Genomic DNA, 26,491 nt, shown 5'->3' on the forward strand with positions numbered 1-26,491 from the left:
GATACTTGGACTTGATTATTCCTACCATCTACTCACTTACTGTGTTCTGTCACCTTGATGATATTAATATTTAAGTCAAAAGCTTAATTTACACTATTGGTTATTACACGTGTAATTTTGCTATAGTACTTGAAGTGGTAGAGGGGAATTCGTATAACTGAATGTTAAAATACTTATGAGAGAAATAATTGATTTTAAAGTAATTTCTAATTCCTCCTGCTCCAGAAGCCAAGAGATGGGAACACCAAACTTTTGAAGGCAGATAAAAAGGCAAAGTCAATTTGAGAACAAAAACAAAGGAATCTATTGTATTTTGCAATGGAAAGGAATTTATGAATTGTATATTATTGTTAGAGATATTTTTTTTGTATTAACACTTTAGGCTTCCCATAGAGCAGAGGTCACCAACATTTTCATGCTGGCAGCCCGGAGGGAAAGGGAGCAGCTGTGAAATTTGCATGTGCACGCAAACAAGGCCGCACGCAAACGGGGCTGCGTGCACCCGTATGGGGCTAGCAGCCTCCATTTGTGCATGCACGCAGGTGCTAGTCGCCACCACTGCTAGCCCCACATGCATGCGTGAATGGGCCGCGCAACTCTCATGGCGCTGGCAGCCCCGTTTGTCAGCCTGGTGGCCAATGGGCCATGGACCATAGGTTATGGGACCCCTGCCATAGAGGGAAAAATGGGGGTTATGATTATTTCAAAAGGGAGTAGTCCATTCCTTGGCTTAAAACAAAATTTTTCCTCGACTTTGCTTTTTTCTCTTTGCAGCCAAGCCTATTCGCCCTGGTCATTATCCAGCATCTTCTCCCACAGCCATTCATGCCGTTCGTGGAGGTGGTGCATATTACCAAAATATGAAGTAAATAACAGGTAAGCTCATGGCCATTCATAAGTTACTGTACTGTACAAACATCACAGTCTACAGATACAAGTTCAGAAAGGTTTTGTAGTTCATTCATAATAGGAAACTGCTGTTCACCAACCCTGGAGTTCTTGAAGAGGGACTTGCTAAGATAAGAACAGCCAGATTGAAGACCAGCCTGCACAGCATAAGGCTTGCAAATAACTTAACTTGAACTAGAATATGTTTGTTTGTATGTATTCTATGCCCAAGTAGACATCCCTATCTCTCTAAACCAGAGATGGGGAAGTAAGACCCATTTACGACTTGTGGATACCAACTCCCAGAATTCCTGAGCCAGCATGGCTGGCTCAGGAATTCTGGGAGTTGATTTCTACAAGTCATAAAAGGGCCATTGTTCCCCACCCCTGCTCTAAAGCATTAAACCAATTTTGTTGTTTTAACTACATTAATGGGCAATGCTACAATTGTTGTACCTATGGTTCCCTTTATTCACCTGAATCAGTGAACAGCTTCTGATTCTGAGGCTAAAACAGTTCCTATAGATATTTCAGAAACATAGGAGAACAACCTATTTTGTTCCTAATGGAAAGAAACTTTAGTACGTTAAACCAAAATGCATGTTGCATGAATCAAGAATGTGCCACTGTTTTGTGATGGCTACATTTACCAGTAGGATAGTGACCATGACCTGCCATTTTAATAGCATAGTTTCTTCCACCCTTTCAATGAAATGCTGGAATGTTTGTGTCCTTCTTCTGCCACTTAAAAAAAAAAGGTGGAACAGTATGTTGTGCTGGAACAACACTCTCCTTAGTAATCCATTTATCCAAGTATATTATTTCAGAAGTAGCCACTATGTTCAGCATTGTCCCCAAAAAATCTATTGTGTAACATTATTAGCAATGTCCTTACATTGCTGATCTGCACTGCGAAAGATTTCTCTGAATGTTTTTTTCAAGTATTGACCTTATAGCAAGAGGTTAATTACAGATAATCCTTGTTTAGTGCCGTTCTCATTTAGGAGACCATTTGCAGTTACAATGGTGATAAAAAAGTAACTTTACAACCAATGTTTGCAGTTATGACCTTTGCAGCTCTGTAAAGAACAAAAAATCTAAAGTAAGATTGTAAGCACAGTTGTGTTTTCACTTAGCAACTACTTTTTTAACGACTCAGTTGCAGGTCCCAAATTCTGGTTGCTAAATGATCACCTATACATTTACTGTAATTCAGAATTTATTCTGTTGATGGTATCAGTGTAGTGGCAAGGTGTAAGGACAAACGTGTTCCGGGAGGAAAAATTAAGAAGTTTAGTAATTTCACTGCAGTTTTTGGAAGATCTGCCATTCTGTGAAAAGAGTGCTGCAAAGCATGCTTGAATAACCAGGGAAAACCAATGGTAGCTATTCCGTCTTTATTCACATTTTCCCAGGCAACTAATAAAAAGTAATTAAGTAACTAAGAAATTGAAATACAATTACTTTTCCAAGACAATCCATTGAATAGCAGACTGAGGATGAATCTGAATTTAGTTTTTGCCAGTTCTAACTCAATGTCCTTATTTTAGTACTTAGTATCCTGATATAAGTAGCCAATTTGAGTGCAATCCAAAATGTAAATAATTGTTTTTATAAAGCTTGGGACAGTTTAGGTCAAACACACGCTTAGAACTGTTGTCTCCCCTCTTCTGATCTTAAGGAACATTTGCCTCATTTTGGGGGGCACCTGATTGATAGCTACACAGAACAGACAACTCCTCTCTGCAGTAGTCCCAAAACCACTGCTTGGTGCAACTTCTAGTATTCTCCCCTTCAGCTATTCCCGAAAACTTGACTCGTTCTGCCATACATTTGATTGAGCTTTTTGTTCAATATAACAATATATTCTCATGTTGCATTTCAAGTCTTGGTTCATGGCTGGATTACTGTTGGATTATCAGATTTTGAGTTAATTTTGTAAGAAAAAAATGGAAAACTCTTTGGATTGATTTGTAGATCTTAGAAGTGTTTTACAAATAAAAACACACAAAACAATTTCCAAAGCATGTTTTCCTCCCTCACCAATCTGAACCTGGATGACGGTTTCTGTTCTGCAGCACGACATTTATTTGGATTTTTTTAAAAAAACAATCCTGCCTTTATTATTTTTTATAAATAACTCAAAGCAGTGAACATACTTAACATTCCTTCCTCCTATTTTCCCCACAACAACCCTGTGAGTTGAGTTGGGATGAGAGAGAATGAGTGGCCCAAGGTCACCCAACTGGCTTTCATGGCTAAAGAGGAAGGACTAGAACTCACAGTCTCCTGGTTTCTAGCCTGGTGCCTTCACCAGTATACCAAACTGGTTCTCTCCATATGATGATTATATGTTTTCTGCAAATAAATTAATGCTCCAAAAGTTATTCTGCTCCTGAAAATGTGATGTGTACTAACACATTTTATTTTTGTCTGTTGTTGTTTTTTCAGGCTGACCAGATGGTACTTGGCATGTGGAAGGCTATCATCAATTCACTACTACTTTTTTTACAGAGAACTGAAACTATATTTCTGTTCGTTGTACATGTTCTAGAGCCATCGGCAATGCACCGGTTTCAAATGTTTCAGCTTTGCCCAATCCCCATGTGTACAGAAGTGTGTCCAATGCACTTTTTTCTTTCCAAACCTTGTACAGTGTATCTAACACGTTATCCTAGGGTAATAATACACCGAGTCTCCTCCTCAACCTGTCATTAACTGACTGCCTTTTACCCCTCTGTGCCACTTCTGTGGAAGATCCTGTGCTTGCACTGATGCTGTTTTGTTCTGTTTTAAGTACTCTGGTGCATCAGTAAAACTGTGACATCCAAGAATTAGCCATCGAACAACCATAGCAACAAACCAGATAATTGGATTCCCTCACGAATTTTTGATTTTCTGTTTAATATGTGTATCATTTTATATTTTTGGAAACTGACAGGGTGCAGCTATATAGTTTAAAAATAGCCTCCCCTCTCCAATCTGCTTTCAGAAAAATAAAGTACCTCAAATAATGCATTTTTATTACCCTGGTGAAATGTTGATATTTTTTTTAAGGGTAGGAAGGAAAAGCTAAATTATGAGTACATTTGCTTGGTAGAGATCAGATAACAGTAGAGATATAGGAGGATGAAAAAGAACATGGTTAGCATAGTTTTAGTCTTAAAATCTGATGATCATGTGGGTACATAATAACCTCAAAGTTTAGGATTTGACCTATAATGTCCCTTACATTGGTTGGATCTTCAATTGATTATGCAGAAGCAATGGTTTTGAGGAATATGAATATTAAAAGAAAATTTGGAACAGCAGGTGAAAACTTAATCTCTCCTTGATTTTCAGAGATCACAGTACAAGTCAGATATGTGGGGAAAATTCTGCTCTAATATAATTTTTCCCCCAAAAGATTGACTAGGGATAGGTATGCATGTTTAGAGTGCAGAGCAAAAAAAAAAAGAATGATTGAAATAATCTTATCAAAATCCTGAGCATTTATAGCATTAGATGCTAGTACTGAACCTTAGGGCAGTCTGCCCAAGAGAATGGTGTAGTACACTCTCATTGTATTCTTACTTAATGACAGACATGAGGTATTAAATTGTATTTTAAGTGGAAGACATGGATAACCATAGAACAGGTAGATAAACAAGTGTTACATCTGTAGTTTAATGTGCCAGTTGTATTTATTTTGCATATGCTTCATATATACGTTGAAAATCATGCATATGAACATGTGCTATCTCAAAAAATTATGAGGTTCAAAATGACTGAATTTCAATTTACATTTATTCCATTCTGTAGCTGTGGCTTTCACTAAAATTAACAGTAATTTGGGGGCTGCTAATTTTTTTGGGGAGGGAATACTTTTGCCTAAAAAGCTATTCTGCTATAAAGACTTTAGAAAGATGGTTATCAGATATTTTATCACAACATAGGTTAGGTATTCTCAACAGTAGCGAGGATTGATTGGTCTTATTTAATTTATTAAGGATTGCACTAATTATGAGGGAAGGGAGAAACTTTTGTGACGTGTTTAGTGAAAGATCTTATTTTGGGTTTATTTTGTTATTTTTTTGTAAATGTTTGTGTTTTTAAATATTACACATGTATGTACACTGTCCACCACTTGAAGTGTGAATTTGCCATATACATTCCTTTTTCTGGGATTAATAAGGCCATCTTTTTAGTTGTAAATTGTTGAACACCAAGATACATGCGCACACAAGAAGTTTACATGCATATGCACATAGAGCTCCCAGTTAGTAAAAAAGAAAAACCTGGAACAATATTTTAAGAAATCCCAGTCAGGACATCCCAGTAAGATACATTCTAAATATTCCAACTAGAACGTGTAACATGATGTTTCAAGCAATCTCACTATAACTATTTTCATAGGCAAATGAGCTCTTAGAACGCACATGTTTAGTTTTAAAATATAATTTTAAATGACCCCTTTTTGTGCATTTAAATAATATGGCTTAAGATGTTTTGATACTGTGAATGCAAGCACTATCCCTGATCAATCCCCACTGATAGGAATGAGAACTAGATACTATAGTTTGACATTAAGCACTTTTCAAATTAAAAATTGTGAGGTTAATAGGGTGCTTATATTAGGATGTAAGGAAAAGTTAGCTTTGATGCCCCAGAACTGTTAGTTGCTGATCAGCCAGTCAGTTCTTCTAACTTAAGTCTCTGACTGAGGCCTCAGAACTAATTTTTTCACTTTGGTCAACGATGGCAGATTGAATTCTGAAGTGGGACACAAAGACACAGTATATTGCAATGGTTAGGAATGTATTTTGAAAATGATCCACACACATTTATCATGTCACTGGCTCATTGCTTTTAGAATTGTTTTGTGTGATATTTCTAAACCATTCTTTTGAGTTTTTGATACTAATTTTACAGTTTGTTTGTATTGCTTCCAAAATGCCAGAGATGTGATTTACTCTTTAAAATGTCCATTTCCCCTTTGCTTATTTTACAGTTACAGTTTGACTGACATTCTTTAAATGATAGGAAGGTTTTGAGTTTAATTCTTGAAAACTCAAGAACTATGTTACATACTTATAAAATTTTCTGACTGAAAGTGAAGCTTGCTTCTAATTTCAATCATACTTTCTTTAGAGTCATAGTTTTTATTTATGTACATCCTTGGGATAACTTTTTAATTTAGCCTTCTGGCACTGAGAGAATGGAAAGATTCTGACCGTACTTGCTAAAATTACATTTTGCTGAATTAAGTTAAGAATGGATTATTCTGAATTAATTAGCTTAAAATAATGTAAACTCTACTAATATCTAAAAACTGGCTTTTTAAAATCTGATCCCCTAGTCCAGGGGTAGGCAACCTCGGCTCTTTTATGACTCATGGACTTCAACTCCCAGAATTCCTGAGTCAGCATAGCTGACTCAGGAATTCTGGGAGTTGAAGTCCATGAGTCATAAAAGAGCCGAGGTTGCCTACCCCTGCCCTAGTCAATGAATGAAAAAAGAGCAAACAACATATTTTGTTACCTCATTTATAAATGAAAATGCTTTATTAAAAACAACACAGCCCCAAAGCTTATCTTTCATATAGCAAATATATTTCTTGTTTATTAGGTTTATTCCACAAAGGACTACTGCAATTTTTGTGGGTTCTTTGGGTGTCTCTACCCCCATCATAGGCTGTGTTGAAAAACAGGTGGTGCAGTATAAGCTGTAGCTTACTGGTGATGAATTGGTCCCCTAAGCCTTTATAGTCTGAGGCAAGAATATGAACACAGCAGAATTTTGGGATGATGCCTTATTGGAAAGCAATTTGTTATGGTTTCCTATAATGCCTTTTTGAACCAGGAACACAAAGGATAATTGTCTTCTTAGGCACCCATACAAAACTATTTCTAAGATTGTGTCTTACACCTAAATAATTGTGTCTGTCATTTTTTTTAACTTCTTTTAATAGTGGAAGATGTGAAGGAAGAATAGGGATTGAGGCATTTTGTAGAAGTATACATGTCTAGTTTATAAAGTTTGTAGTGTGTATTCCAAATGTGTATTCTCTGGGACCTATGTATCTGTACAATAGCTTGTTTTAGGGAAAAATGAAATGTGGATCCTTTTTTCTGATGGTTACAATCTCCGGGGAAATTTCCACATAAAAGATGCTGTAATGAATTTAGCTCTATAACAGCAAACCTAAATCTCCCCTTCCTTCTCTATAGTTAAGTCTTTGGATTTTGGTTCTAAAATACTATCTATAAAACTGTATGGATACACTCGCAGACTGCATGATGTATCATCCAAAACCTGTTTAAGTAGAAATAAAATTTAAGTAAACTCTTTTGTGGCCTGTGTTTAACAGCAGTGATAATTTTGGTATTTTTGCCTTTTCAACACTGTGTTCTTGGTGTCTTCTATGGAAATCTTTTGGTTTGACAAAGGAACGGAACAGCTAAGCGGATACATTAAATATTTTTACACTGCTTATTCCTGACTATATCTCAAGTGCCACAACCTTGACAAGTCAGTTTTTATATAAGTTTTTTTCACATTAGCTGAGTAAAAGTCTTGTTCGCTTAACTGAGTATTAATAAAGATTGGGGATTTCGATATTAGAGTAAACTTAAGAGGCAAGTAACTGAGTATTGGCTTGCCTAGAACTTCTCCAATTCATCTTAGGTTAAGTCAAAAATCAAATGCACAGGTATAGTATAGGTGGTACCTTGCTCAATAGTAGTAACTGTGAGAGGGATCTCAGAGTCCTAGTAGACAATCACTTCAATATGAGCCAGCAGTGTGCTGCAGCTGCCAAAAAAGCTAACACAGCGCTAGGCTGCATTAACAGAGGGATAGAATCAAGATCACGTGAAGTACTAATACCACTTTACAATGCTTTGGTAAGGCCACACCTGGAATACTGCATCCAGTTTTGGTCACCACAATGTAAAAAAGATGTTGAGACTCTAGAAAGGGTACAGAGAAGAGCAACAAAGATGATTGGGGGACTGGAGGCTAAAACATATCAGGAACAGTTGCTGGAATTGGGTATGTGTAGTTTAACGAAGAGAAGGGTGAGGGGTGACATGATAGCAGTGTTCCAATAGCTCAGGGGCTGCCACAAAGAAGAGGGAGTCAAGCTATTCTCCAAAGCACCTGAAAGCAGGACAAGAAGCAATGGATGGAAACTAACCAAAGAGAAGCAACCTAGAACTAAGGAGAAACTTCCTGACAGAGGAATTAACCAGTGGAACAATCTGTCTCCAGAAGTGGTGAATGCTCCAACACTGGAAGTTTTTAAGAAGAGACTAGACAGCCATTTGCCTGAAGTGGTATAGGGTTTCCTGCCTGAGCAGGGTGTTGGACTAGATGACCTCCAAGGTCCCTTCCAACTTATTATTATTATTTAGAAAGTGTGAGACCGTTAAAAAAAATCTGGCCTTTATTATGTTTATAAATAACTCAAGGTGGTGAACACGCATAATATATCCTGTTTTCCCACAACAACAACAACAACCCTGTGAGGTAGGTTGGGCTGAGGGTGACTGGCTCAAAATCATCCATCCGGCTTTCATGCCTAAGGTGACACCAGAACTCACAGTCTCCTGGTTTCTTAACTGGTTCTTTAGCCATTAGACCATCTTTCAGATTGAAGCCTACCCACGTCTTTCAGATTAAATATACCACTCTCCAAAATTCAAGCAGAGGCATTTTCTATATGAACATTAGCAACACAGATACCTAAAGAGCAGGTGCTATACAGAACCATGCCTACCCTGTTCAACATTTATTAGTCTGCTTGTGTCCTGTAATTTCTAGCGCTCCATATTCCACTAGGTGGCAGGCTGTTGACAATTTAATCCAAGTGTTCTGGGATTAATCCTTAGATTAGGGGAAAGCCCCATAAGAAAAATTAAATTTATTAACAATTATAACACTGCACTGCTGCTAAAGTATGCCTTTATTTTTCATAGATAAAACAATTTTTAACTTTTCTGTCTTACATTTTTTCCTGTGTACTAGTACATATACTGTATGTTTAAATTCTCACTGAAGAACTATTATGGGACTTACCTCTATGTCATGTTTTACACGATATTGCTATTTTGTTATCAACATTAAATTAGAAAATGGGGGGGGGGACTCAGAAAAACACGTTAAACAAGAGCAGATTAAATGGTCTAAGCCACTAAAAATACATTTGGCTGGCGAAGGATGGGGTACAACGTCTAACTAGACCCATTTCTGGCAAATCGTGTTCAGGTTTGGCAGAAGTTACTGGAGGAAAAAAACTAAAAAGAATTGGGGGAATGACCACCTCCCCGAGCTAGTCTGAACCTTGCTATTAGCTTTGAGTAAATTCCACTGTCTTGTAATGCCAGCCAGCTCCTCTCTCTCTCTCTCTCTTTCTCCCTCCCTCCCTCCCTCTCCCTCTCTCTCTCCCTCTCCCTCTCTCTCTCTGTCTGTCTCTCTCTCCCCCTCCCTCCCTCTCCCTCTCTCTCTCTCTCTGTCTGTCTGTCTCTCTCTCCCCCTCCCTCCCTCTCCCTCTCTCTCTGTCTGTCTGTCTGTCTCTCTCTCTCCCTCCCTCCCTCTCCCTCTCTCTCTCTGTCTCTCTCTCTCTCTCCCCCTCCCTCCCTCTCTTTCTCTCTCTCCCTCTCTCTCCTGCCGTGCTTAGAGACCACGGCCAAGACAGTTTAAGAGCCGGCTCAAGTTTGGGACCGGGACGAGCTCGATAGGGGACAGGGTGGGGAGTGTGTGTGTGTGGGTGGGTGCCCCCTACCGTTCTTCCAGTGCGCGGATTCCTTCGCCAGGGAGGAGAGCCGCCTCGCAGGTTTCACTCACTCCCGGCCAGGTAAAACCCCGCCCCAGCAGCGCGCGAGGCGTAAGCGCCTTCCGAGTCCCTCCGCCTCGGCCCTCCCTGGCGGCGGAAGGGTTGCGGGGTCCCGCGTTTCTGAGGCGCTGCCTCGGCTGAGGAGAGGCGTCGACAGCCGGCGGAACGAGCGCAGGTGAGTGGGGGGGGGGGCGGACGCTGGGCGCGAACTCGCGAGGGAAGCTGTCCGCCCGAACTCTTTCGGGACCGGGGCCTCTTGGGGCTCCGCGGACCGGGGAAAGAAAAAAAAAAGGAACCCTCGGCCGTCCCGAGCTTGATCGTGTGGGGTCCGTATTCCCCCAGCCTCGTTGGCTCTGGCGGGGCGGCGGGAGCAAAATAAAATCTTGCAAAACTGTTGAGGCGGGCGGGAATCCTAACTTTTAATGAAGTTCCTCTCGGGAGCTGATGCATCAAGGAGGGATCGGAAGCTGCTTGGCAGGAGGCACGTGCCAGGTTGAGGCTTCTGGCATCTCCGGTTGAAGAGGATGAGGCAGGAGGGAACCACCGCCTGGGTCCGCCTTTCCCCCAGCATTTTGTCTCCAGGGGCAAGAAATGTGGGGTTGAGCAGGCTTCCCTTTTCCAAAGTTAAGCTGGTGTAGAGTTGGTTGTTGTTGTACAGTTGCTAAGTCGTGCCCAACTCTCTGCCACCCCATGGACCACAACATGCAACGTGCCTCTCTCCTCCCCAAAGTTGCAAGGGCCCTCTCTCCTCCACAAAGTTGCAAGGGACCTTGGAGGTCCATTTCAGACAAACAGGTTGTCCAGTCTCTTCTTAAAAACGTCCAGTGTTGGAGCACCCACCACTTCTGGAGGCAGGTTGTTCCACACAGTCTCCCTGAGTCTGCCCAAACTCATGCCCACTGTGTTGATGACACTAACCATCTCATCCTGGTCTTCCGTCTCCTTCTTTTGCCTTCAATCTTTCCCAACATCAGGGACTTTTCCTCGGAGTCCTCTCTTCCCATTAGGTGGCCAAAGTATTAGAGCTTCAGTAGAGTTGGTACCCTTCCACAGTTCTGCTGCCCTTAACTTAGTGCTCTCCAGATGCCTCAGACCTCCACTCCTACCCGCCAACTCTCCTTTTGCAACTAGTTTGGGAAAGGCTGGCCCATGCCTGCAGCATGTAGCTAATTGGAGAAAGGGTAGGTGTGGTGAGGGAGAGCCGATGTGACCCTGGTGCCTTCTGCTGGGTTCATCCTGAATGTGTGTGAGAAGCGTGTGGACTTGTAAAATGGGCTGGAAATAATTTTTAATATGCATCCATTGAATTTCATTCCATCTTCAGGGTGGAGAAGGTGTGTCAATATTATTTCGACTACCGACTATGTGTCTGTCCTCATCTCCTTTGTTCCTCCTAATTCTTCATCTGGCATCTATACCAGGTAGCTTTACCTTGGTCTATTGGGGCAGGAAAGACTTACTTTTCTATAACATGAGACTTGTCTTCTTCATGTTGGTTTTGAGCAAAGTTCATCCCTAGTTCAACCAAGAGTATTCTTCAATTGGTGCCCTCTTAGACGTGTTCCATTTTCCCCTTAACTGTACAGTTAGGCCAGCCCGTCTGGAGAACATCAGATTGAAGAAATCTAGTTTAGTATCATATATTCACAAAATAGGCTCATACAACAACAAGATTTAATGTGATACTTGGTTTTGACTTAACACATATTAATGCAGCCAGTTATTTGATGTACTGTGGTTTAAGCAAACAATGACTCAGTGTGGACACAACCAGAATTACAGGGTTAAGTCAATGATGTGAAAGTGATAGTTGTCTTATCTGTCTAATGATTTGTTAAAAAGAGATGCAACTTAGCTAATTGTGGTGGAGAAATGTTGGTTATGACTGTTCAGTGTAGGGAAGGCTTAGTTTAGCATCTAGTGCATTTAACCCTTGCACAATAGCTTAGAATTCAACAGGTGAAGCTAATCCCATGACTGCAGCTTCATTCCAGAAGAGCTCTACGAATGGAATTATGCTTCTGTGGGTATAGGTCTAGAAAAGGTATAGGAGCCTGGCCAATTAATTAATAAGGTAACCATATTTCAAACAGGATCTTATTTGAATAGGGTGGATTCAAGTTCTAAATAATTGCTAAATTCTATTAGGACAACTCAAAGACCACCAATAATGTGGGTTGTTTAGAAACTTCCAGTGAAGACAAAATGGAATGTGTTTGCACTTATTACCAGAGACTTTACTGGAATTAGCTTTGAGGGCTACCATTAAAAATTAACGAGATATTACCAAACTGTGGAATTGTATAAATATAAAGAAAAATAGGAAATTAGATTCATAATGTCGAACTAACATTTTATTTCTTTTAGTTTTAGAAACACCTACTGAAAAAAATATTCTGGATCTTTTATTCTTTTTCATAGTTAAAAATTGTGAACCAGAAATATTACTTATACGATTTTCCAGTGCTTTTGATTTTGGAATGCCATAGACAAATAGATGATGGATAGACAGACAGACAGACAGACAGATAGATAGCAATAGCAATAAGCACATAGAGTTATATATCGTTTACAGTGCTTTACAGCCCTCTCTAAGCGGTCAGCCTATTGCCCCCCAACAATATGAGTCATTTTACTGACCTTGGAAGGATGGAAGGCTGAGTCAACCTTAAACCCTAACTTTTTTGAAATGCGTTTTTCTGGATTTTTGTTGTTGTTGTTCTATCTCTCACTGTTAAAATAAACTACCATTAAAATTATAGACTGATCAATGGGCAAGCATACAAAATCAGCAGGGGATCAAATAACTTTTTTCCAAAGGCTTAATTTTTTTATAGGTGATAACCAATACTTTGCATTGTCCCCTGACTCATATAGGTAATCAGTCCTCAAAAGAAATTACTTTCACATGTCTATACCAGCTGAAGTTTCTTTGAAAGCAGCTCCAAGTAGGACATGTTATCTTGGTCCAAGCAGAATGTGATGAAGGCATGAATGATTGTTGCTAAGATATTTTACTACTTTACAGGTCATAAGAATTCTGACTGCATGACTTACTTCTTTAGGAGGAATATTGGGTAATCCAATTCTAGGAATATTAATGGATTACAACAGAACATGAGCAAGCAGCAGGATGCTGCAACTAAAAAAATCAAGACAATATTGAGCTATGTTACCAGAAGCCTTGCATCAAGTGTCATGGTTCCGACAGATGAAACCCTACAAAAGAACTTCGAGGCATTGTTTACCTTAAAGAATCTTTTATTTGAGAAACAAAGTATTGGCACTACATTGTTGTTGTTGTTAGCTGCGAAGTCGTGTCCGACCCATCGCGACCCTATGGACAATGTTCCTCCAGGCCTTCCTGTCCTCTACCATCTTCTGGAGTCCATTTAAGCTCACGCCTACTGCTTCAGTGACTCCATCCAGCCACCTCATTCTCTGTCGTCCCCTTCTTCTATTGCCCTCGATCTTTCCCAGCATTAGGCTTTTCTCCAGTGAGTCTTTCCTTCTCATTAGGTGGCCAAAGTATTTGAGTTTTAGCTTCAGGATCTGGCCTTCTAAAGAGCAGTCGGGATTGATCTCCTCTAGGACTGACCGGTTTGATCGCCTTGCAGTCCAAGGGACTCGCAGGAGTCTTCTCCAGCACCATAGTTCAAAGGCCTCAATTCTTTGGCGCTCAGCCTTTCTTATGGTCCAACTTTCACTGCCATACATTGCAACTGGGAAGACCATAGCCTTGACTATACGCACTTTTGTTGACAGGGTGATGTCTCTGCTTTTTAGTGTGCTGTCTAGATTTGCCATGGCTTTCCTCCCCAGGAGCAAGCGTCTTTTAATTTCTTGGCTACAGTCCCCATCTGCAGTGATCTTGGAGCCCAGGAAAATAAAATCTGTCACTACCTCCATTTCTTCCCCATCTATTTGCCAGGAATTGAGAGGGCCAGATGCCATGATCTTGGTTTTCTTAATGTTAAGTTTCAACCCAAGTTTTGCACTCTCCTTCTTCACCCGCAACAAGAGGCTCTTTAGTTCTTCTTCACTTTCTGCCATTAGAGTGGTATCATCTGCGTATCTTAGGTTGTTGATATTTCTTCCGGCAATCTTAATTCCAACTTTTGATTCATCTAGCCCTGCCTTTCTCATGATGTGCTCTGCATATAAGTTAAATAGGCAGGGCGACAGTATACAGCCTTGCCGGACTCCTTTCCCAATTTTGAACCAATCAGTGGTTCCATGTCCAGTTCTCACTGTTGCTTCTTGACCCGCATATAGGTTTCTCAAGAGACAAATAAGATGGTCTGGTACTCCCATCTCTTTAAGAACTTGCCACAGTTTGTTATGATCCACACAATCAAAGGCTTTAGCATAGTCAATGAAGCAGAAGTAGATGTTTTTCTGGAATTCCCTAGCTTTCTCCATGATCCAGCGTATGTTGGCAATTTGATCTCTAGTTCCTCTGCCTCTTCGAAATCCTGCCTGTACTTCTGGTAGTTCTCGATCCACATACTGCTGAAGTCTAGCTTGTAGGATTTTAAGCATGACTTTACTAGCATTGGCACTACATAATTGAAACCAAAAACTAAATTCCCCTCCTCTGGATACAAAGTAACAAAGCACAATTCCCTCCTACAATAAACAGTCATAAATCACATTCCCCAATTAGCTTGAAGTGCCAGCTTTCTCCCCAGCTCTCCAGTCGCCAAAACTCTTATCAACTCTGGGCACAATGACCTTGGGTTCCCAGGCTGAGTTATTATTGTTATGACTAGCTGGATTCTCATCCACATTCCCTCTCCCAGTATCAACTAATTCTAAAAGCAATAGAGAAAAATGGCTGCATTTCCATCTGTTGTCAAAGCAAGAACATCCAATGTTTTAGCAGCGTTTACATCAAGATTATGAAGGGTTAATAGTACTTAGTGCTGCTTGAATGGATTCCAGCACTGAGATGTGGCTTGAACTACATATCCTAAAAGCTTGGTCATGGCTATAGGTTTGGCCTGGAACTGCTTTTTAAAATTGTTTGGCACATATTTTCTGGTGCAAGAGAATAATTCTGGTTCTCAAAAAGCTAGTTAATTAAATTACGAAATGCCCCAGCCTGTTTTTTTTTTTAAGAACTTCATGTCCTGTATACAGGCGGTGATCTTACAGAACTGAAAGTAAGATTTTGTTCTGGGTTCTCCCTGGTTAAAGAAATGATACTATTATGGGCCTGGGTCAGAGCATTCTTAGGGATTATGCTGTAACTCCAGAACTTTCCTGAAAAGGTTTCCATAAATGGAGTCTGAAATTTCCAAGATTAAGTAAAGAATCTGATTTACTCAGTCTCTTAGCCAAATACTGGTCTGGGATGAGAAAGCAAATTTAGACTTAAAGCCCTTCCCCTCCTCCAAAAAAAAAGGAAGAAAATCCTATTTTATTTGCCTATTTGAAACATAAAGTAAATTATACTTCTGTTCAATTCAGTGCTGAAGGATGTACACACACAAAAAAATGGTTTCCTTCTTCCTCCACAAAGCCTTATTTATTTATTTGAGTGCCAATGACTAAAAAAAGACATTTTGATGTATTTAGTGAACCGTACTGGGTATTCCACTGAATCTCTGAGGAAATTGACAGCAGGAATAAGTGGATCCTTTCCAATCTGTTATCCTTTTTGCCTTCTCTTACCAATTTTATCTAATATTGGAAAAACTCACATATTTTTCCAAGTAGAAGAATATTTATTTAATTTGTATATCACTTTATTATTTTTACAAATAACTCAAGGTGGCAAACATATCCAGCACCGCTTCCTCTTCCTATTTTCCCCACAACAACAACAACAACAACAACAACAACAACAACAACAACCCTGTGATGTGGGTTAGCCAAGTGAGAGTGACTGGCCCAAAGTAACCCAGTTGCCTTTCATGGCTAAGGTGGGACTTGAACTCACAGTCTTAACCACTAGACCACAGGTCTGCAACCCACGGCTCTGGAGCCGCATGCGGCTCTTTTAGCCGTCTCTTGCGGCTCCCAGTCCTCTGCCATGTGCAGTTCAAAAAAAAAAAGTGGGACTAAAAAAGTTCAACCAATCAATTCAAATATGCAGGGTAAGTGCATATCTTGCCTTGGCTCTTCAGTCAAACCCTGTTCTGCGCATGCGCGCATGTACGCGCAGGTGCACACATTTTTTTGCGGCTCCCAGTTTTTCCTTTTGTGAGGGAACCGGTTCCGAGTGGCTCTTTCACTGTTTCAGGTTGCTGACCCCTGCACTAGACCAAAGTGGCTGGGTTTTTTTGTTTTTTTTTTAATAAGGAAGCAACTGCCTCAGATCCAATGTTTGAATAAAGGCCTCCACCTGATAATAATACAGTATTTGAAATAAGCTGGATCATTTAAAAATGGAATTAAATATAATTGGCAGAAGTTCAGATTTGTGTATGTTCATGTTCCCCTCACACTTCCAATTAGCAGGGTTTTTTTTTTACTTCAGTGGACAAAAAGTAGCAGAAGCAAATAGTGGCCTGTCAAAGGATAGCTCAGGAAAGAAGAAAGTCTTCTGGAATTGGCTGATTTATGCATACTAATCACGGTTTACAATAAAACTAAATAAGTTGTCCATTGTAATGAAAAACAAAACAAAGTCATACCAGTTTATGATACATCTTGACTAGATTCCTGAAACGTATGGTTTTTGACTTGGTTATTTTCACCATCTTTTAAGACAAATGTGTTGGCAGAATAATTTCCCTTAGTGATAGTTTTAAATACTCTACAGTAGCATCTGTTGTGCATACATCAAAACAGGAGTTACTTCAAAGTGACAGATGAGATGTAAATCTTCCCAGTTAATGAAAAGGAAATGCTAACATTCCTTCTGGGAGTATGAAAACCTGGAAGGGACCAGCTTTATCAGATGTTTAGGATTGAACATTCAGACTAACATAAATTTAGACCTGTAGAAAGGGGCAGCTTGTCTCTGCATTTGAAAGTGACTCATACACTTATTAAGAGGATCATTATATTCTGAAACAAAAATCCTGAAGGCAAACTATAAATCAGTTATGATAGACTAGTAAAGTAATATCTGAATGTGGGAAGATACATTATCTTATGGAGTACTGGAGAAATATTTATCTCAAAATCAGTCCTTCAGAAAATGGGTTTCTTGTTGATTTCCACAAGGAAATATGATTGTGCAATCTCATGCTTTTTGTTTTGGTTCAGTTCATAATATACTTACTTGGCCAGGATCCCAAAACTATGCATTTCCACATATCTTCTTTCCCATGCCACATGGAAATCTGCCATTGAACCTGGTGCTTTAGAAAATATGATAGAGAATATATATGTGTGAAAAAAAGACAAAGTGAAGAGTTATTAAAACAAAACTTTACTATGTGCTAAAAGTAGCTATTGGGAATCCCTCCCTTCATTAGAAGTGCATCTGTAGTTTATCTCTTGGGTGTAGCCCTCGTACCTGGGTATGTAATTAATATTACGTCTTTGTGAAACAGCACCACTTTTTAGGGCCTTGTCAGATCAAAGGTTGCAATGCAGCGCTTTGACTAAGCAAAAAAACACAAAACCAAATAAACAAACCGAGGTAGAAATGCCAATTGAAATGCAGGCATGTAGTAAAAGCCCCATAAATGGTTTTATTGAATCTTGGCTGGGCTGAATCTTGAATAAATGCTAAGTGTCTATTTGCTTAAATCAGATTGTAGTGCCCTGTCAAATATTTGATTTGATCATGTACCATCATATCAGTGTTAACTCTTAGCAAGTACATAGATAGACCTTCTCTGGAATGAACTCTCCTTCACTTCTGTCCTTTGTGAGAGGTGTTGCATGAGGACAACGAGATGATCCAATATTCCCATTTCTCTAAGGATATTCCACAGCTTGCTATGATCAATTGAATTAATGTTGCTCCTGAGGTTGCTGTCACTTGGCACCACTACATCTATCACCACTGCTATATTCTGATCCTGGTCTACCACCATAATATCTGTTTAATTGACCAATATCTGCCTCTCCATCTGGATCTGGAAGTCCCATGGAATCTTAGCTCTCTTGTACTCCATGACTTTCTATGAGATCTCCATCTGACATGGGAAGGTGTAGTCCATACTCTGTGCACACAATGCCAATCATTTGGTTGTGCCATTCAATGTATGCTGTTCCTGTTTGCATCATACATCCTGTCACTATGTGTTGAACTGTCTGAGGCCTATTTGATCAATGTGCACCGTGTGTGTGTGTGTGTGTGTGTGTGTGTGTGTGTGTGTGTATGATTCTGGTGCAGCTTTTCATTTTAAAGTTATTTATAACTATAAATGTCTAGTTCTTGTCAATATTAAATTTTAAAAAGATTGGGGTGGTTACTTATTTAGCAGATTGTAATTCTGCTCAACGAATTGGTTTGTATCTGGCTTCCCTGATATACCGTATGTTACTGTACAACTGATTGCACACACACACTGAAATGAATCCTAATTTGTGCAAAACCTCAGTGATAACATTTTGGCAAAGATACATTAGCTGCATAACCTCATATTTCTGGAAGCACTGCCATCTTCATGCAACTGTTATGTTTTTGTACAGGGAATCAGGGCATTTCATTTGATGATTGGTTCCCATTTCATATATGATTGTAAATAGGGGCAATGGCTTTTAAGCAAGGCAAAGTACAAATACGTTGCTTAAAGTTGGTTTAGTCTCTTTGTTCAGAAAATATTAAGCATAATGATTTGATGGCAAAGGGAGGTATAAAGAGATTTGATATGGAGACTTAGTATAGTAATAGTAATAAATAGTAATAATACAGAGCAATCCAAATATAGTTAACACTGGAAATTCATCTGGGTTGCTTTTGAATGTCACATGGTTTGAAATGTTCCTTTATCACCTTAGTTGCATTGTTCTCAGTTTCAGGGACTTAAAACACTGCTAATCAAGCAATTTTGACCCTTTCAAGGGCAACATCCAAATAATCTCAACATGACATTGGAAAGTTTCTGCTTTTCCTCCTTCCGTAAAATATCTCTGATGTGGGGACCTTGGTGCTCTCTGAGCTTGCTTGTTTCCTGGCAGACGTTTCATCACCCTAACTAGGTAACATCATCAGTGCTTAAGCAGTGCTGTTTGCTATTAGTTTAATATTCTGATGTCTTGCTTGTGGGGATGGGTCGGGGTGGTCTTAGGCATTCTTTGGGCTGTTTACTAAGAGCTCGTTGTCAGTTTCTTGATTGGGGTACTGCTTACTTGATTGTTGGTCTGAAGTTGACCTTGGAGATAATCAGTACTGATCTGAGTGTTGATTACTGGTGGATTTTTCCATTTGCCATCAGAACTGGGACCAGAATTTCTATTGCCTAGCAAGGCAGTTCTTAAGTAAGTTGTCCCTGATTTTACAATTTTTTTGCCATGGTTGTTAATAAAATCACTGCATTATTAAGTGAATCATGCAGTTGTTAAGTGAATCCAAGTTCTCCCATTGGAAGCTGGCTGGAAAGGTTCCAAATGATGATCACATGACCCCAGGTGCTGCAACTATTGTAAATATTTGCTGATGGCTAAATGCCTGAATTTTGATTATGTGATCCTGAGGAGGCTGCAACAGTCATACATGCAAGGACTTGTTGTGAGTCATTTTGAATTGTCGCTAAACAAATGGCGGTAAGTTGAGAATCAGCCGTACACCCAGTCATTACAAGATTAAATGGCACATCTGCCCTTTCCTGAAACAACCAGGCATAATGTTAGGACCCAGGCTTGTAGATTCATAAGAGAGAGAGCAGAGAGAAACAAAGAATTTTGTAAAATGGTAAGGGTCCTGTTTACAATTATAGAGTGTTTCTGGTAAATTACATAACGTGTATAATGTATCATGCAACTCAAAATATGAGGATAATTCCTTTTTGCCCAAAAAGAAGAACCTCTTTGAAAAAGGGAGTACAGTAATCAGGCCAATCCTGAAGAAACGTCACTTAGACTAAAAAGCAATAGAAATAAGAGGATCGCTGTTAATAGCCATGTTCTTGAATAAGAATGGTTGCTAACCAATGTAGGCACTTTTGGATATCAATAAAGGAGAATATTTGCAGCTCAGAGTTGAAATAAGGGGTCCCTGGTGCTCTCTCTCTTGTTTTCTTGCACGTGTTTCATTACCCAAACTGGCACTGATGATGTTACCTAGTTTGGGTAATGAAATGTCTGCAAGAAAACAGCCAAGCTCAGAGAGCACCAAGGAAACCTCGGTTTTGGATACAGTTCATTTTCTGGAGCTTTGTGCCTGATTTTGGACCAGAACTGCCTTGATAACCCTTTGAGATGACCTTTGCAAAAAGAGGGGAGAAAAGTGTAATTAAAAAAAAATCTTTTAGACTTTAGTGACTGTAGATATAAGGTTTGGTTGTCTCAGTTGAGGTCATAGTTTTACTGTATATCCCACCCACCCACCCCCAAGCCTGAACACTTCAGTCTCTTTGAAAGTTCTCCTTGAGGCATGGCAACAAAATGAAGTTAAACAGATGCCTTCAAGGGAGAGAGAGGTCTTTCTCAATGGCAGGGCACCATTTATGGATTGATGTCCTAAGGCAAACATTCCTGTTGCCCACACAGCTATGATTCTGATCATAAATGAAACATTGCATTTCACATTTTTATATAGCTTGTGATATTTATTATTGTACTCTTTATTTATTTTTTTAAAATTCTTTAGATATGTTTGTAATCCACTAGCAGAAAATTATTTTTGGACAAAACAACAGCGTAATAACAATGCTTCCCAACTCAATTTTCCCTACAATAAAAAATTAGATCGAAGCTAATTATGTTGCATACATATTCATCTGTAATTTGAATTTTGTAATTTTCATTTTGTCTTTTAATATGTACTGCCCTGTTCACCGCCCCGAGTCCTTCGGGAGAAGGGCTGTATACAAATAAAATTAATAATAATAATAATAATAATAATAATAATAATAATAATAATAATAATAATAATAATAATAATAATAACTACATCATTTGTGTTTTGTGTGCTTTTTATTATCTATGCACGCATGTCCAACGTATAGAGCCTTGGTGGAACAGTGGGCTAATGCCTCCTTAAGTAACACCAGCTGCCTGCAATTAGTGCAGGTTCGCATCCCACCAGGCTCAAGGTTGACTCAGCCTTCCATCCTTCCGAGATAGGTAAAATGAGGACCCAGATTGTTGGGGGCAATTAAGCTGACTTTGTAATAATGCCGCTTGGGGTGTGTGTGAAAGCCCTAATAAGCAGGCATATACATAGAATGAAGGCTACTGCTAAGCTTGTAAGCCGCCCTGAGTCTTCGGAGAAGGGCGGGATATAAATGGAATTAAAATAAAAAATAAATAAAAAGTATAGTAGTGTGGTACATTATGAATTAATTCTACAGCAGAACACAAATATCCAGTTCTCATCTAGTATATCCCTCTGCATTGAGAATCTGCTTTTTTTTCTCCTAATAATTGCGATAAATATGCATCTTAAGACTCTGTTCTGCATGTGTATATTCAGCATTAATCCTACTCCAGTTGGAAAAGCATAGTAAACAGTAACAGAAAATCTGGAATTGCTTTCATTATCATTTCTATTTACGGTTATTCTCAATCTACAACCATTCAGTTGGTGATCACTCTAAGCTGGACCAGCACTGGGCCACGCAAACAAGCGAAGCCCCATCAACGGGATGCAGGCAGCATGCGAAACCACGCCCTCTCCGGTCTGTGGTAAAACCTTTCTCCATGGAACCAGTCCCTGGTGCCCAAGAGGTTGGGTGCCACTGCCCACAGTGTGATCACCATGAGCAACCTTCCCTGCCTGTTCTCCACTAAGTCATGCACCTTCTCCAGTCCTTCGGTACTCGTGCCAGGTGTTGGCCATTTGTGCACCTGCTTGCACTTTCGCATCCTTGTGTACCTCCTTGCACCCTCCCCGACCCACAACGTACTTCTTGAACCCTCATTGACCTACACAGCAACTCTTGCACATTTATTTTATTTATTTATTTATTTATTTTTGGGGCTTATATGCCGCCCTATCTCCCGAAGGACTCAGGGTGGCTAACAACAATAAAAACAACAATACAAAAGTTAAAAGAAATTAAATAAACAGCCCCAATAAATAAGTTAAACTAAACAATTAAAAATTAAAAAACATTTTAAAAAACCCTGTCGTCAGTCCAGGTCAGCCTGATGAAAAAGGAAAGTTTTAAGGCCGCGGCGAAAGGACTGGAGATCCGGGGCCATCCAGAGCTCAAGGGGGAGTTGGTTCCAAAGGGCTGGTGCTCCCACAGAGAAGGCCCTCACCCTGGGGGTCGCCAGCCGACATTGTCTAGCCGACGGCACCCTGAGGAGGCCCTCTCTGTGTGAGCGCACTGGACGATGGGAAGTCGTTCCCGGCAGCAGACGGTCCTGCAAATATCCCGGTGTCTTATATGCTGGTGTCTTGCATGTCTGTGTGGGTGGGTGGGGGGTCTTAGGGATTCTTTGGTTGGGCTCTATGGCAGTTTCTTGATTGGGGTCTTGCTTACTTGAAGAGCCTTGGTGGAGCAGTGGGCTAATGCCTCCTTAAGTAACACCAGCTGCCTGCAATTAGTGCAGGTTCGAGTCCCACCAGGCTCAAGGTTGACTCAGCCTTCCATCCTTCCGAGGTAGGTAAAATGAGGACCCAGATTGTTGGGGGCAATAAGCTGACTTTGTAATAATGCCGCTTGGGGGTGTGTGTGAAAGCCCTAACAAGCAGGCATATACATAGAATGAAGGCTACTGCTAAGTTTGTAAGCCGCCCTGAGTCTTCGGAGAAGGGCGGGATATAAATGTAATAAAAAAATAAAAAAATAAAAAATAATAAATTGTTGGTCTAAAGTTGACCTTACCCTTGCATATCCTGCCTGATTGCCCCTAATCCATGTGGGCACCTCTCATGTACCTCTTCACACCCTTTACCATATTTCACTTTGTTAAATCATTTTTTAAAATGTTTTTCCCTCCTCCTTGGCAACATACCACCATCATCATTATTTTTGTGCTTTGCTCTTTTTTCTTTTTGTTACTAATTTTTTTAAAAATAAAAGAATTAAAAACTTTCCCTTTATACCTACTTATGCAGCGCCTTTTGCACACTCTCCTCAACTCACATGTTGCCTCCCCACACCCTCCCCGCCCTCATTCACATCTGCACATCCTTGTGCACCCTCCCCAAACTGCCCAGCACATCTTGCACACACTTTTACACCCTCTCGGACCTACATGGCCCATATACCCACCCTGCATGGTACCTTTCACACACTTTTTGTATCCTCACACACCCTTTCACAACCTCCCCAACCCAGATTTTTGCGCACCCTCCCTGATCCGCCCAGTGTCTCTCATGTACCCCCTCACACTCTTGCATATCTCCCTGATACTGGACTTCTTGCAGACCTTCCCTGACCCTTCTCCACACTCTTCCGCCCTTCCTCCCCCATCCAGGAAGCCTCCAGTCTGTCACTTGCAACTTCCTGCCAGCTCTCCCCCCAACCCCAATTTCAGTTGCAAGAAGTGATAGGCAGTTGCCTCACCTAATGAACAGTGGCACAATTGCTGTTAAAAGTCAAGGATTACCTGTAATGCAAAGCTACTTATTTATGAATATATATTTTGTTTAAATACAGGTAGTCCTTGCTTAGGAACCATAATTGGGATCACCAACTCTATTGCCAAGTGCTGTGGTTGCCAAGTAGAAAATTATGTGCCTCAGATGGCATTATGACATCACTTCCCATTTGGTTGTTAAGTGAGTCACCACAGTCATTAAGTGATTCTTGTGATTGTACTTTCACACTCTCCACTAACTTTGCTTTTTTGCAAGCTAGTTGCAAAGTGCTCAGAAGGCAATTGTGTTACTGCGGGATGTTGCCGCAACAGTTGTTAATGTGAGAATTGGTCACAGGGTTGGGTTTTTTCACATTGCAGTTTTGAACTGTCGCTAAACGGGTCAGTCAGTAAGCGAGGGCTTCCTGTGACTTTTAACATACTGATGCACCCTTCTGTATGGGATATGTGTATTTTCTTAGAAATGCTATTCCTGAAATCTATAGTCAACTTCTGCAGTTAATTCACATGACATCACATTGCATCCTGCTGTTCAGGCTTGCAAAATCTTGCCTGTGTACACCGTGCAAGACTATTTGTCATAGAAACGGCTGTTTTCTGTTAAGTAGATGTTAGACTTGATCAGAATGTATTTGACCCTTCGATAAAACCTTTTTTAAAGTCTTCCAGGATGGACAGAAACAAATATTTGATCACCTGATGAATAACAAAGAGATCTTCTCTGTTTAGTTTGCTCTCATACCACCTACCTAGGCAATTTGTAGATTTGCATCTGAATAGGAAGTGGGTCTCTATACCACAAAAGTGAAGGTTTCCAGGTGTGAGTGTGACTGCAACACTTTTCTGAATGGCCAACTAGCAGTTTTATTTAGGTAACTTTATTTTAAAAGATCTACTTTATTCGTTGTAGCCAATTAATGCTCACAATTCCAGATATAAAATACTTACAGCCAGTGCTTTTTTTGTAAAAGAAAAAGGTGCCGGAACTCACACATGTCATACAACCCGCCTTGCCTACCCTACAAGGTTCCATCCAAAAAAGGTGCTGGAACTCCGTTCTGAGCGTTCTATGAGAAAAAAAGCCCTGCTTACAGCTATATATATCCATCCACTGCAAGAATTAGCCCTTCTATGCTGCTCATCTAATTTTCACTGGGGAAACAGAGGCTTCTTCCACTCGCAAGCAGTGGTGGGATTCAACAGGTTCGCACCACTTCGGCAGAACCGGTAGCGACTGTAATTTTTTGTTGCCCAGGCCCAGGATGGACTTCCAGAAGCCCTTCCTTATCCACGCCATTTTATGGAGCTTGCAGAAGTCTTTGCAAGCTGAAACTTTTGGCTCAGCTTGTGCTCCAGAGGAAATGCCGCAAAGACAACTTCGCAAGTGTTTTCCTTAAAGCTCTGGGGCAGGTAGATTTTCCCATTGGCGGAAAGCTCCCACCTTGTTTTGTTTCCTGGCTACTTACTGGGGGTTCTCTCCCCCGAAACCAAAATACCATTTTATCACAATTCTCACTCTTTTTTTTTATTTATTTACCTGAGTTGGAGAGTGAAGTGTTCTGTGTGTGCCGCACGTGAGTGCTCCTGCATCTGACTTGAAGAATGAACAGCGGGGAACAGATTTTATAGCAAAAAGGAGATTTATTGTCAGAACGTGCATTATTGGGATGGGCAAAGACAACACCTATTAAAGTATTGTCTAGTAGAAGAATAGAATCAGAGCATGTATTAGGTGCTTGTATGCCTGGAAGAAGACAAAAGGAAGCAATGTGTGTGTGTGTGCGCGTGCGCGTGCGCGTTTGAATTAGCGTTGACTCCTGGCAACTCCTTGAACAAATCCCTCCAGTTTTCTTGACAACATTTCAAAGATAGTTTGCCATTACCTGCTTGGTAGGGCTGAAAGAGGATAACTGGCCTAAGGTCACCCAGCTATCTTTGTGGCTAAGGAGAGACTAGAATTTACAGTCTACTGGTATCTAGCCCACTGTCACTATGCCAAACTAGCTTTCTTGATTTGTGATTAGTAATTACTTAAGACAGTGATCAAGCAAAGTAATAGACAAGGTTCTTGGATGACAAGCGAATCATCTTTAAAGAAAAACAGGAAAGTACAGTTGCTTCTTGAAAAAAAAGCACCTTTGGGACAAGCCCTTGAAATGTTTTCCCATCAACCCTGGTGGTCCCATGGGAAGCTGGCAAGATAGATGTGTCATGTCAAGTGACTGTTGCTATCTTGGGTTTTCCTGTTTTTTATTTATGTATGAATGTTATATGGTTTTTATTGTTTTGATGCATAATATGCCACCCAGATTCATGTTTTGTGAGATGGGTGTCTATATAGACCAGGGGTGTCAAACTCGATTTCATTGAGGGCTGCATCAGCATTGCAGTTGCCCTCAGGGGGCCGGGTGGGTGTGGCCAGGGTGGGTGTGGCCTACTGGGTGGGCGTGGCCAGAGTGCATATGGCCTACTGGGTGGGCGTGGCCAGCTCTATATCGTTCGCATCAAGGGTGCCTATGGGGGCCTGGGCAGGAGTGGGGCAGATCTGGGGGTCTCTGGCAGAAGGAGGGTCTCTGGGCCAGGGCCAAGGCAGTGGGGGCCGTTCCCTCACTGTTTCCAGGATGGCTTTGCGGGCCGCATGAAACCACTTCGCGGGCCGGATCCGGCCCCTGGGCCTTGTGTTTGACATGTCTGATATAGACTTTCCAGCTAGCTAGCCAACTAACTAAATACTATCCTTTCTTTCCAATGCTGAGCTGATTTATTTCTTGAAAGTCGGTTCTTACAGTAACTTCTAGTAAGGTTGTCAGATCTTGATGGAAAAAATGTAAGTGACTTTTAGATAACGTCAAAGAGCAAATATTTCTTTGTCTCTCTCTTTTTCTACCTAGCAATTGTCTGGAGATTTGCAGGCAGGATCTAGTAACCCTAGGTAAGATTAATATGTTCTATGTTCTGGAATGATTTATGCCAGGGTGGGGGAATGATGGCCTTTTTAAGACATGTAGACCAACTTCCAGAATACATAGTCATAAAGGGGACATGGTTCTTCACCTCTGATTTATACAATTAAAGATTTTGTTGTAGTCCGTAAAGCAAATATAAAACTATTGCTCTGTTTTACATTACTGATCAGATTTGCTCTCTTTACCTTTTCCGTAGCATTTC

At 40.4% G+C, this 26,491-nt stretch overlaps 2 protein-coding genes across 2 annotated transcripts in view; both read left to right on the top strand.

Annotated features, from left to right (window-relative positions):
- KIF5C (kinesin family member 5C) overlaps positions 1 to 4,371 on the top strand; it is a 103,166-nt gene extending 98,795 nt beyond the window's left edge. Inside the window, exons 25-26 of the mRNA XM_083359201.1 lie at positions 775 to 876; positions 3,340 to 4,371. Coding sequence (XP_083215327.1) covers positions 775 to 869 — 95 coding nt within the window. The 3' untranslated portion in view covers positions 870 to 876; positions 3,340 to 4,371. The remainder of the gene's footprint in view (positions 1 to 774; positions 877 to 3,339) is intronic.
- A 5,409-nt stretch (positions 4,372 to 9,780) lies between these two features.
- Positions 9,781 to 26,491, top strand: part of LYPD6B (LY6/PLAUR domain containing 6B) — a 99,235-nt gene continuing 82,524 nt past the window's right edge. The window contains exon 1 of the mRNA XM_083350487.1: positions 9,781 to 9,878. The gene's annotated coding sequence lies outside the window, so the exon portion shown is untranslated. The remainder of the gene's footprint in view (positions 9,879 to 26,491) is intronic.

This window comes from Vipera ursinii, assembly GCF_947247035.1.
Source record: "Vipera ursinii genome assembly, chromosome: 1".
NCBI lineage: Eukaryota > Metazoa > Chordata > Lepidosauria > Squamata > Viperidae > Vipera > Vipera ursinii.